Genomic DNA, 12,522 nt, shown 5'->3' with positions numbered 1-12,522 from the left:
ATTAGGTGTTCCATTTGATTAGGTGTTCAGGAGTCTTATGGTTTGGGGGTGGAAGCTGTTTACAAGCCTCTTGGACCTAGACTTGGTGCTCTGGTACCGCTTGCCGTGCGGTAGCAGAGAGAACAGTCTATGACCAGGGTGGCTGGAGTCTTCCTCTGACACGGCCTGGTATAGAGGTCCTGGATGGCAGGAAGCTTGGCCCTGCCTTGCGGTCGGAGGCCGAGCAGTTGCCATACCAGGCAGTGATGCAACAAGTCAGGATGCCCACAATGGTGCAGCTGTAGAACCTTTTGAGGATCTGAGGACCCATGCCAAATCTTTTCAGTCTCCTGAGGGGGAATAGGTTTTGTCGTGCCCTTTTCCCGACAATTCATCCCAAAGGTGTTCGATGGGGTTGAGGTCAGGGCTTTGTGCAGGCCAGTCAAGTTCTTCCACATCGATCTCAACAAACGATTTCTGTATGGACCTCGCTTTATGCACGGGGGCATTGTCATGCTGAAACAGGAAAGGGTCTTCTCCAAACTGTTGCCACAAAGCACAGAATCATCTAGAATGTCATTGCATGCTGTAGCATTAAGATTTGCCTTTCCATAATAATGCATTTCTGTATAGTACAGATCAGGGACCCATGATGTAATTCTGTTACCTTAATACCGTTACCGGATGTAAATCCACTTCACCTACTGTAATTCAATAACCAAAATAGATGTTTTCAAACTCAAGGTGTCATGTCATAGCTGACATCCCATTCTTTCTGCAGACATCTTTGAATTTTAATTCAGAGCAGATATATATTTTTAAAATCTGGTCGCATAAAAAACTGGGGGAGATTTTACCATAATTCTGTTACTTTGCATCTGCACAGTTCTTCCAGTGAATGTGCTTTTGTGAAATGTTCTGTGCAAATTGTTCAAAGTTGTCCTTGTGCATAGAATTGTATGGTTTGTTAAACTTTGAAATCAATGATTTTTGTTTGGAATACATTTTAAAGTGAAAAATCTTAGTCAAAGCCTAATTCCATTATCGTGGAATTGCCCAGCCTATAGGGTCTGGGATGAGCGGACCCAGCACATAGACTAACTGTGACAAAAGTTTACAATATAGACTGTCAATAGATGTCAATAAATGAATAAACTTGAAACTAAGATTTGAAACAACTTTTGCTAATGTTAGAAAAGACACTGGGCACGTTTGAGTAGTAAGGCGAAAGACAAGTCAAGAAGTGAAGTCAGGGGAGGCGCATCTGTGACATCTGAAAGTTGTACACTAATGTGGTTTTCCAACAGCAAGGCTCAGATCAACATGTAAGTGTTAATAACGAAAGTTCTTTACAATGTCGAAATAAACGTTGTTCCAACCCCCATATTACACCCTCACAAACTGAAATCATATGTGTGTTCATTGTACAATCAATTACTGTTTCAGTCATGTCTTTGGTCACACTCAGGTGGGTTAAACAACACTGTATTGACTGGTTGACACGAGAGCCGCCCATAATTCATGCGATGGCTGCAGGATGAAATTGGTGAAGAGCAACTGCAGAAACTTGCTGTCGACTGCAGTCAAAACTTAATGACATTTGATCACATTATTTCTGTAAAGTTCATGCAGTCGACATGTAGGCGCAAGTCGGACAATGTTATCCCCATAATGTAACTCACTTTGAAAGGCGGTGACCATCGGACTTGACATTAGCTCGAACGCAACCACTCAATCGGTAAAAACAGCTGGCTAGCACAACTGGCAGTAAAGCGGTTCGAAAATCGGAGGTGACGTAATTCTGCGACGTACATCATCAAATCGCGCGCTCAGAAGCACACAGCGCTCAATGACTATATATTTTACATTACATTACGAATAATCAAAGAAGGTAAGTTAATATTTGCAAACATGCACTCCTGTTGTTTTAAAATAAAATGACGATGCCAAACACAGACACTACGCTAGCTACTTGTCCGACATTTACCTTGTCCAGCAGACCCAAGCCTTGCTCAACATACCCACACAGCTAGCTAACGTTAACTAGTTACTAGCACCATAGCAATAGAATGGATCTCTATGGCTAGTACAGACCGGACGTGTGAACCCCATCATGTCAGCTGAAGGTGTAACGCTATGTGACTTCCAATCCTGTTCCTTTTATTTCATTTTCTGCCCTGTTTAAAGTTTATGTATCTAGCCAACTAGCTAGCTACACACAAGCGCTGTTCAGATTCGTAGAAATGTAACGTTAGCTAGATTTCCTGTTTTTCCTTCGTATTGTAAATCACGCCCACTACACGTTGTCTAATAACGTTACACTTAGCTCACACAAGCCTAATTTTTGCACCTATAGTAACAGTTGTTTCCCATCAGCAACCAAAATCATTTCGATCTGTTTACTACATTGCTGCGGCAAAATGATTGATAAAGTTGTTTATTTTTTATTTTGCAGGTCCTACGATGACTGAGTTTAAGAGAGCCTTCTCACTGGTGTGGGATCACTTCACTCTAGTGACACCCAATAAGGTCCAGTGCGCCCTCTGTTCACAACGGCTTAGCTTCAACAAAAACACTTCCGCCATGTTAAGGCACCTACGATCAAGGCACCCAAGCGAGGCTTGGTACAGCAACTCAACATCTGGGGCCCACTCAAGCACAAGCAACTCAACATCTGGAGTCCACTCAACGTTCTCAAACTCAATAATTAGTAGTTCTGGAGTCCACTCATCGTACTCTGGTACTACAGGACTAAACTCAATGTTTACAAACAATGCTGCTGCTGGACACCACATCCAAGGTATGTTTCCTTTAGGATTGATAGTTTTCATCCTGTTTCAATCAATTATTATATTTAGATTAGCATTAATTGTACATCTAATTCAATTTGAATTGATTATACTGTTTAATTTCATAGTCAGGACCACCAGACAAGAGGACCTGGATGATGCCCTAGTCAACATGTTGGTTAAAGACACCCAGCCATTTTCAGTAGTCGAGGAAGAGGGATTCRCTGCTTTCGTCCAAAAGCTAGACCCAAGCTACAATCTTCCAAACAAGCAAGCRCTGAAGAAAATGGTGGGGTCTCGGTGTGAATTCATCAATGATAATGTTGTWTCTCAGATGGTAATTTCTGACTTTGTCAGCCTGACTTCGGACATGTGGACATCTATAGACAAGCACAGTTACATTTCAGTGACAGGGCATTTGGTAGCAGAAAATGCCCAGTTATCCACTTTCCTCCTTGGGATTTCTAAGCTGCCTGAAAACCACAAAGTKATCCACATTGAGGAGGCCAAAAACCAACTGGTGGCGAGCTGGGGYCTCCACAGCAGGGTYGCTGCATTTGTCACAGAGAACAGCGAAAATATGGTAGCCACGGTTCAGAAATTAGGAATCCTCCAGTTGCCCTCTTTTGCACACGTCCTGAACCTTGTGATTAAGAGGTCCATGGAGKCTACTTTGGAGCTGCAGGACATCCGCTCCCAAGCGCGRGCTATCGTGGCTTTCTTCAAGTCGAATCAGAACGCAGAGATGAGGTTAGCCGAGGTGCAGGGGCAGCTAGGCAGGCCGGAGCAGAAGCTGATCCAGGAAGTGGACTCGAGATGGAACAGTAGCTTTTCTATGCTGGAACGYRTCTTTGATCAGAGGGAGTCKGTGGCTGCTGCTCTCAGCACCCTGGACACGGACATCATCCCTCTGGGATCTGCTGACTACGAGGTCATCCACCAGTGTCTCGGAGTGCTGGGTTCCTTCAACCAGGCCACAGCTGAGCTCGCCTCAGAGAAACGCGTCTCGGCCTCCAAGGTCATTCCTCTTGTCCGGATGCTGAAGATAACCCTTGAGAAGAAGCACGGGGCCATCATACACCCTACGGCTACACAGCTGGCGTCTAACCTGCAGAGGGAGCTTCAGGCGAGCTGCAGTATGGTGGAGACCGAGCCAATCCTGGCTCTCTCTGCTCTCCTAGACCCGCGCTTCAAAATGTTGGCCTTCGGGAACCAAGGCTACGCTCAGGAGGCGGTGAAGCTCCTCACCTCCGAGTGCGCCTCATTAATCCGGATAAATCCGGACAAGGACGACATTCTACCGCCGTCCACCACCGGGTCAACGACACCCTCCCCGACATCACCCCACACCTCCTCCTGGGCAATGGAAACCGCTTCCATCTCCATGGCAACATCTCCGTCTAAGTCCCACGATGGGGGTCTGTGGGAGATGTTTGACAGTAAAGTGGGCGAGACACAGAGCGTCCAGAGCAGCACGGCGGATGCAGCGGTGGAGGTACAACACTACCTCAGTGACCCGTACCTGAACCGAGTGGAGAACCCCATGCACTACTGGGAGAAGCACTCCAAGGTGTACCCGCACCTGTTCCAGCTGGCTCGGAAATACCTCAGCGTTCCCGCYTCGTCTGTGCCATGCGAGCGCATATTCACCAAAGCTGGAGATGTGTTCAATAAAAAGAGGAGTTGCCTCAGTATGAAGGCTGTAGAGCAGATAATGCTGTTGAATAAAGGTCTAGTATAGCACAAGCAGCATACTATCCACAGTGCTTCTCATGCTGTTTGGCCTGTATGTAACATAGGACTATTAAATGTACCAAATGCATTGTAATGTATTCTTCCTGGTTTGTGTATAAAGTATGTTAAAATTGCCTTTTTTTTTTAAGAGAAGCGGTCTTACATTTACATTTTGAACATTTGTCAGGAGGCCATTTGACCACTAGAGGACAATGCTGCACTGCCTAACAACCTGGCACACTTGGGTGTACGTTTATGGCTCTCAATTACATTTGATTTATTACTGGGTGGACTGAATTAAATATTGCCATAATCACCATAAGTGTTAAAAATATATTTTAAAACATTTGTAAAAATCACTGAATACTATTTTGCATTGTCATGTAATCGTGATGGTTGTTGTGCAATTGATATTATTTCACATTCATATCACCACGTATGGAGTTCTCTTGATGCTTTTTGAGTGCTTTTTAAGGTCAAGAAAATATTATTTAACTTCTGATGGTTTATTCAATGCCTATTGATGCAGGTGGGGATGATGCTAAATGGCATTTTCATTGAAGGTACAATAGTGATGTATGCAAGTCAGACAAGGATGTCTGTAGCTGGTATACAACTTACAATTGACACTTACAAAGGGCAATGTGCATTTGAAAAGGTTCATGCTTGAAAATTATGGGGGGAAATTGCTTGGAGGCATTCCACTGTTTTTTTTATTTCACTAGGAAAGTCAGTTAAGAACACATTCATATTTACAATGATGGCCTAACCCAGACAACACTGGGCCAATTGTGCACTGCCCTATGGGACTCCCAATCACAGCCAGATGTGATGCAGCCTGGTTTTGAACCTGGTATTGCAGTGATACCTCTTGCACTGAGATGAGTCTTAAATCATTGTGCCACTCGAGAGCCCAAGTTTGAATTGACAACAGGTGAATAAATGAAGTGGTTGCCAAGGAGACCTCAAATGGCTACCCAGACTATTTGCCAATGGAACAGTTGTTGAGCCAGTCATTAAAAAGTAAAGAGCACACATTAATACTGGGTTTTCAATTTACTCTTAAAACGATACATATTTCACAGACATATTTCACTGTAATATGTAAGCTCAATGGGAAGGCCACTGTAAAATGTGTACAAGGATACTTAGCATTTTGGTTGGGGTGATGTTAAGTTTTTACTCTGAATTTTTTACTCTGAATCCTGTTGAGCTTTTTCCTTTCAGTCTTATCAGAGATACTTCTTGTCTTGTTGAGTTTTTGCCAATGGTGTGCCTGATATCACTGCAGCAAAATCTTGTTATTCCATTTTTAGGTTTTCTACCTAACACCCACGTTTTTGTGGATTGAAATAAGCTCTATTTTGAGCGAATTTTCTTTACTTGGACTGAGAAGAAGTACACAGTTTTCCAATGAGGCTAGGCCATTAAACATCATCATATGCGTTGGACCCACAATGAGTGCTGCTTTGGACCCACAATCAGTTGCTCGATGTTGGCCAATCAATTAGAGTATTGTTTGTGGAGTAGCACAACGTGTATGATTAGCTAAGTTTGTTAGCACTACAAGTTGACTAATGCTTTAGTGTTAACATCAAAATATCTCTTTATCATCTTAAGGACATTCATTTCAATGCTTTTTGACAGTAAATAAGTAATGCAAAAACCAAAATGTGCACCCAGGTGGGTCCCAGGACCGAGTTTGGGATACCCTGGTATAGGGTAGAAGTTAAATGTTAGGCATATCTTTCAGGTAGAAATGAAAACTATTAGGAAATAGACGTGTCTGAATGATGATGATGAATGCCCCCTTAACATCAGTTATCGAATGGAAGGTGTCAATTATATTATACTACCGGTCAAACGTTTTAGAACACCTACTCATTCTAGGGTTTTTATTTATTTTTACTATTTTCAACATTGTAGAATATTACTGAAGACATCAAAACTATGAAATAACACATACGTAGTAACCAAAAAAGTGTTAAGCTGTCACGACTTCCGCCGCAGTCGGCTACTTTCTTTGTTCGGGCGGCGATCCACGTCACCGGCTTTCTTGCCATCGCCTCTCCATTTTTCATATATCCATTTGTCTTGTCTTGTTCCATACACACCTGGTTTTCATTTCCCCAATCAATCTACTTCTATTTATCCCTCTGTTTCCCATCATGTTTTGTGTGTAATTGTTTCATTTTATTGTGGTGTTTTATTAAGCGCTTTACTGTTGTTATGTTCTCTGTTTTGAGCGCATGTAGTGCTCTCGTATTTGGAACTAAAATAAAAGTGCGCCTGTTTACATCACTCTACTCTCCTGCACCTGACCTCGCCTCTAATACACTTGTTGACATAAGCAATCAAAAAATATTTTATATTTGAGATTCTTCAAATAGCCACCCTTTGCCTTGATGACAGCTTTGCATGCTCTTGGCATTCTCTCAACCAGCTTCATGAGGTAGTCACCTGGAATGCATTTCAATTAACAGGTGTACATTCTTAAAAGTTAAGCCAATCACTTGTGTTGTGACAAGGTAGGGTGGGTGTACAGAAGATATCCCTTTTTGGTAAAAGTCCATATTATGGCAAGAACAGCTCAAATAAGCCAAGAAAAACGACAGTCCATCATTACTTTAAGACTTGAAGGTCAGTCAATACGGAACATTTCAAGAACTTGGAACATTTTTTCAAGTGCGGTCGCAAAAACAATCCAGGGCTATGATGAAACTGGCTCTCATGAGGACCGCCACAGGAATGGAAGACCCAGTTTCCTCTGCTGCAGTTACCTCTTCATTAGAGTTAGCAGCCTCAGAAATTGTAGCCCAAATAAATGCTTCACAGAGTTCAAGTAACATTCACATCTCAACCTCAACTGTTCAGAGGAGACTGTGTGAATCAGGCCTTCATGGTCGAATTGCTGCAAAGAAACCACTACTAAAGGACACCAATAATTAGACGAGACTTGCTTGTGCCAAGAAACACGAGCTTAGTGAGAAGGGGTGTGGGTGAACAGATGATCATGTGTATTTCTCACCGTAAAGCATGGAGGAGGAGGTGTTATGGTATGGGGGTGTTTTGCTGATGACACTGTCTATGATTTATTTAGAATTCGAGGCACACTTAACTAGCATGGCTACCACAGCATTCTGCAGAGATACGCCATCCCATCTGGTTTGGGCTTAGTGGGACTATCATTTGTTTTTCAACAGGACAATGACTCAACACACCTCCAGGCTGTGTAAAGGCTATTGTACCAAGAAGGAGAGTGATGGAGTGCTGCATCAGATGACCTGGCCTCCACAATTCCCCGACCTCAACCAAATTGAGATGGTTTGGGATGAGTCGGACCGCAGAGTGAAAGAAAAGCAGCCAACAAGTGCTCAGCATATGTGGGAACTCCTTTAAGACTGTTGGAAAAGCATTCCAGGTGAAGCTGGTTGAGAGAATGCCAAGCGCATGCAAAGCTGTCATCAAGGAAAAGGGTGTCTATTTGAAGAATCTCAAATATAAAATATATTTTGATTGTTTAACACTTTTTTGGTTACTACATGTTTCCATATGTGTTATTTCACAGATTTGATGTCTTCACTATTATTCTACTATGTAGAAAATAGTAAAAAATAAAGAAAAACCCTTGAATGAGTAGGTGTTCTAAAACTTTTGACCGGTAGTGTTTATAATTGGCCTATATTATATCATACCTACATATGTAAACACAAAACACCAAATATTGAAATGATGTAGAACACTCAATTGTTATGGATTACCAATCACTTTTATTTGGTCAACATAACATATCTAGCACATATCAGTGATACGCCTCATGCTCATGAACCTCATGCCACTCATGCTCATATCCCTGAAGTTCCTGTACTCTCCAGGCCTCATGTACATCATCCTGCCTCTGAAGTGGGGCTGCTCGTACATCAGCCAGTGGCCATCCATCACGTTGCAGGACTGGCAGTCGGACATGCGGTAACGGTCCATGATGGAGTCACAGTCGTCCATCATCTCGTGCATCTGACCTCCGAAGTTATCTCTCTCGTAGATCCTCATTCTGTAGGATCCTCTGTGCTGTTAGTAGGAAATAAGAATATGTTGAATGAATTACTGAATACATCAGACTGTTGAAAAGCTCACAGAGCCAATATGATTTGTGTAATTATGGACTTCACAAAGCTACTTGGAGTGGGGCTGTTAACAGCAGACTAAATATCATATGGCCTACCATGGGGATCGTGCGGCAGGACCTGATATCAGTCATTCCCATCATACTCTGGAAGTCAGAGTACTCTCCCCTCCTCATGAAGTACTGGTTTCCCATGTAGTTGTTGCGGTCGTAGACCATGAAGCAGCCGCTCTGAACCCTACAGGAGTGGCACCTGCTCAGGTAGGAGGACATGTCAGCGCAGTCGCTGCTGCACTCATAGGAACGACCCTGGAAGTTCCTGTCCTCGTAGAAGACGACCTGAAAATAAAAAATGATCATTTCTAGGAATTAAAATGTTTTATGAAACAAACATTTTTGAGAAATTTGCAATGCTATTCAGTCACACTTCAACTTTAATGTTGTAGTTGGGGGTGCTAGAGCACTAGAGGTCTTTTATATTACAATATATGAAAATTAAAGTATATATTTTGGTTTTAAACTTACCCTGCCCATGTTCATGCTGGTGGACATGTTTGCTCACTGTGCTGCTGGTTGCTGCTCCTGAACTGATTCCTACCTGGTTTAACCCTTTCTTTTATACCTGACCAAACCTAAAGAATTCCAATTCCATTGTTCAAACCCCTGACCCAGCAACATGCTATAGAAGCCTGCAGAGGCCACTGAGGTTACGTCCACATTTCCAGTGACTGGATCCCTCAGTGTCTTTAGAAAGACTGTTTCTCAATTGTCTGTTTCTCAAACAAAGTAACATATAGCCTTTTGAGAGTTTACAACAGCTAGTAACAGCCTTGAAATTGAATGTTCTCCATACAGTACATTGCACAATACTTCCCTACGTTTTGTAATCTTATTTTATTAAATATTGGTGATACATGGCTCAATGTTATATTGTAAGCTGATTTTTAAAAGACATTTAGCAGAAATCACATATATTGAATAGAGTGAAAATCTGGGGTTAACCTTTTAGGTTAAACTATGTATTATTACTCATCTTTGGTTCAGTGTGCTGATTTAACCGTTCGTAAACCTCAGTGGACTTCACGTAGACTGACATTCCTAACCAGTGAATACATCATCAAAAGTGAGTTGTTACTTAACTAACATTTATGGTTCATAACACGATACTACAGAAATTGTTACAAAACTTTCAATTGTATTTAAAAAATATTTCAAATACATACATTTGTTAATTTCTCTTGATTTACAAAAACTAAAAAGAAAATAGTTAACACTTATTTTAAAGAAGCCTTTATAAAGGGTTTATAAAAGGGTATGTAACTAGTTCATAACAGTTAATAATACTTTATAGACTGTTATAATACTTTATAGATTTTGCAGTATAGTTAATTCACACACCATTTTACTCTCTGCCCCCAAAAGTCCATATTAAGATAGTTTTTACAATATTGATGTTATGAATACATAATATTTTCCCCTGATCTACATTCTGAGCTCATTTAGGCAAAGCAATCACACACACACACACACACACACACACACAGCACACCACACACACACACACACACACACACACACACACACACACACACACACACACACACACACACACACACACACACCTCTCTACTAATCCATCTCTATTAACCACTCCCTCCTTAGATATCCCACCACTTTCTGTTAAAAATGAAAACAACTATTGGGAAATAGAAATGTCTGAATGATGATAATGAATGCCCCCTAAACATCAGCTATCGAATGGACGGTGTCAATTACGTTAAACTACCGGTCAAAAGTTTTAGAACACCTACTCATTCAAGGGTTATTCTTTATTTTTACTATTTTCAACATTGTAGAATAATAGTGAAGACATCAAAATTCGGAAATAACACATATTGAATCATGTAGTAACCAAAAAAGTGTTAAACCAATCAAAATATATTTGAGATTTGAGATTCTTCAAATAACCACCTTTTGCCTTGATGACAGCTTTGCACGCTCTTGGCATTCTCTCAACCAGCTTCATGAGGTATTCACCTGGAATGCATTTCAATTAACAGGTGTACCTTCTTAAAAGTTAAGCCAATCAGTTGTGTTGAGACAAGGTAGGGGGGTTATACAGATCCCTAACACATCCCTATTTGGTAGGTAAAAGACCAAATCCATATTATGGCAAGAACAGCTCAAATAAGCAAAGAGAAACGACAGTCCATCATTACTTTAAGACATGAAGGTCAGTCAATATGGACATTTTCAGCATTGCAGTCGCATAAATACTTTATAGACTTTTATAATACTTTATAGATTTTACAGTAAAGTAGTTCATTCACACACCATTTTATTCTCTGGCCCCAAAAGTCCATATTAAGATAATTTTTACAATATTGAGGTTATGAAAACATAATATTTTCCTCTGATCTACAATCTGGGCTCATTTAGGCAAAGCAATCACACACACACACACACACACACGCACACGCACGCGCACACACACGCACGCGCACGCGCGCACACACACACACACACACACACACACACACACACACACACACACACACACACACACACACACACCTCTCTACTAATCCATCTCTCTATTAACCACTCCCTTCTTAGATATCCCACACACACATTGTGATGACAGAGAAAGGCATGCTAGAAGGGCTATCTGCCATTGCCTGCATCTTTCACATATTCTCTGTGTGGGCTTTTTAATAGGGTGGAAATATTCTGCTTTGCATCAAGTACCAACTATTTTTAACATCGCACATTCCCAAGATACTTTGGAGTACCAGGCGTGTTGCATTGTACCGCGGAGTCTGGGTTACCAGCTGGGAAGGTTCTTATGTAAAAACACCCGCCTGGATTGACCCGGTGCTAGGCACCGATCCAGTTAGAGATCCAGTATGTAGATACTGTAGATATTTAGAGGTGTGGTGTGGAGCTAAATCTGGCACCTATTGTTTTGCTATGCCAGGTCAGGTCATCACTCTACTGTGCTGATAGAGGCCTCATGCAGTCCTTCCTCTTCCTCTGAAGAGGCAGTTGGTTCACTACTAAATCAATTATTTGCTCGCCGGCCAAAAGCAACATTCTTCCCCAGTAAGGTAATCGTTGTTTCTTTTTTGTTTTCTTTATTTTTATGATCTCTCTACACATTGCACAATCAAACAATAGCTCCATACATGATTTTCCCTCTCAAACAGAACCCCGTGTTTGGATGTGGAGCTTGATGTCCAGATAGGCTTTTACAAGAGCCTTTTCATGTCCCTGACTGACTCACATACAATTGGTTGAATTTGGTGGAGAGGTTTTCGGCACCTGTTCCTCTTCATGCCAGTGGAGGCCAGCAAAGGGTCACCACTTCTCTCCTCCTGTCCTGGTATAGGGATGACAATTGTCCTCTTACCTTCCTACCACTGACTGTAGTCAAAACTTAAACAAGACTTCAATGGTAAATGTACTGTACCACCAAACAATCAGTGGTTTGAACCTGTCTAATAGATGCATTTACACAGACACTACTGTATGTGTAGAGGGAAAACACCAAGCATTCAGAAAGTACAGCCCTGTAGATAATTCACGATTCTCAGTGTTGATCCAAAAATAAACCCAAATCCACCTGGCTGCTGTCCTGACATTTGCATAATAATTGTTATCAGTGTGAAGTCAGCCGTGCCAATGGAGACTGGGTGGTACCTAGAAAGGGTGTCACAATTACCACACCCTCACTTGTGTGTGTTGACCCTCACTTGTGTGTGTTGGCATCTCGCCCTTCAATGAGACAGACGCCCACATCCTACCCCCCTCCAGGACCCTCTTCCACTGAAGCTAATGGTCCCCGTCGTCTGTACCGTCAACCTCCACATACTGGTCACCATGGCAACAGGTTTGTGG

The 12,522-nt window shown here is 41.9% G+C and overlaps 2 protein-coding genes across 2 annotated transcripts; one reads left to right on the top strand and one right to left on the bottom strand.

Annotated features, from left to right (window-relative positions):
* The first annotated feature begins 1,777 nt into the window (after nucleotides 1–1,777).
* Nucleotides 1,778–6,822, top strand: LOC112070600 (E3 SUMO-protein ligase ZBED1-like). The gene is made up of 3 exons (XM_024138017.2): nucleotides 1,778–1,870; nucleotides 2,435–2,779; nucleotides 2,897–6,822. Exons 2-3 carry the CDS (start codon nucleotides 2,443–2,445, stop codon nucleotides 4,507–4,509), a joined length of 1,950 nt encoding a protein of 649 aa, XP_023993785.1. The 5' UTR covers nucleotides 1,778–1,870; nucleotides 2,435–2,442; the 3' UTR covers nucleotides 4,510–6,822.
* A 1,427-nt stretch (nucleotides 6,823–8,249) lies between these two features.
* LOC112070603 (gamma-crystallin M3-like) lies at nucleotides 8,250–9,261 on the bottom strand. Its single transcript, XM_024138022.2, has 3 exons — nucleotides 9,151–9,261; nucleotides 8,725–8,964; nucleotides 8,250–8,570 (listed from the first exon to the last, which is right to left on the bottom strand). Exons 1-3 carry the CDS (start codon nucleotides 9,175–9,177, stop codon nucleotides 8,295–8,297), a joined length of 543 nt encoding a protein of 180 aa, XP_023993790.1. The 5' UTR covers nucleotides 9,178–9,261; the 3' UTR covers nucleotides 8,250–8,294.
* Between the last annotated feature and the right edge of the window lie 3,261 nt (nucleotides 9,262–12,522).

Source organism: Salvelinus sp. IW2-2015, unplaced genomic scaffold (genome assembly GCF_002910315.2).
Source record: "Salvelinus sp. IW2-2015 unplaced genomic scaffold, ASM291031v2 Un_scaffold1377, whole genome shotgun sequence".
Lineage (NCBI taxonomy): Eukaryota > Metazoa > Chordata > Actinopteri > Salmoniformes > Salmonidae > Salvelinus > Salvelinus sp. IW2-2015.
Note: the sequence above shows the minus strand (reverse complement) of the source record. Positions and strands in the feature narration are given on the sequence as shown.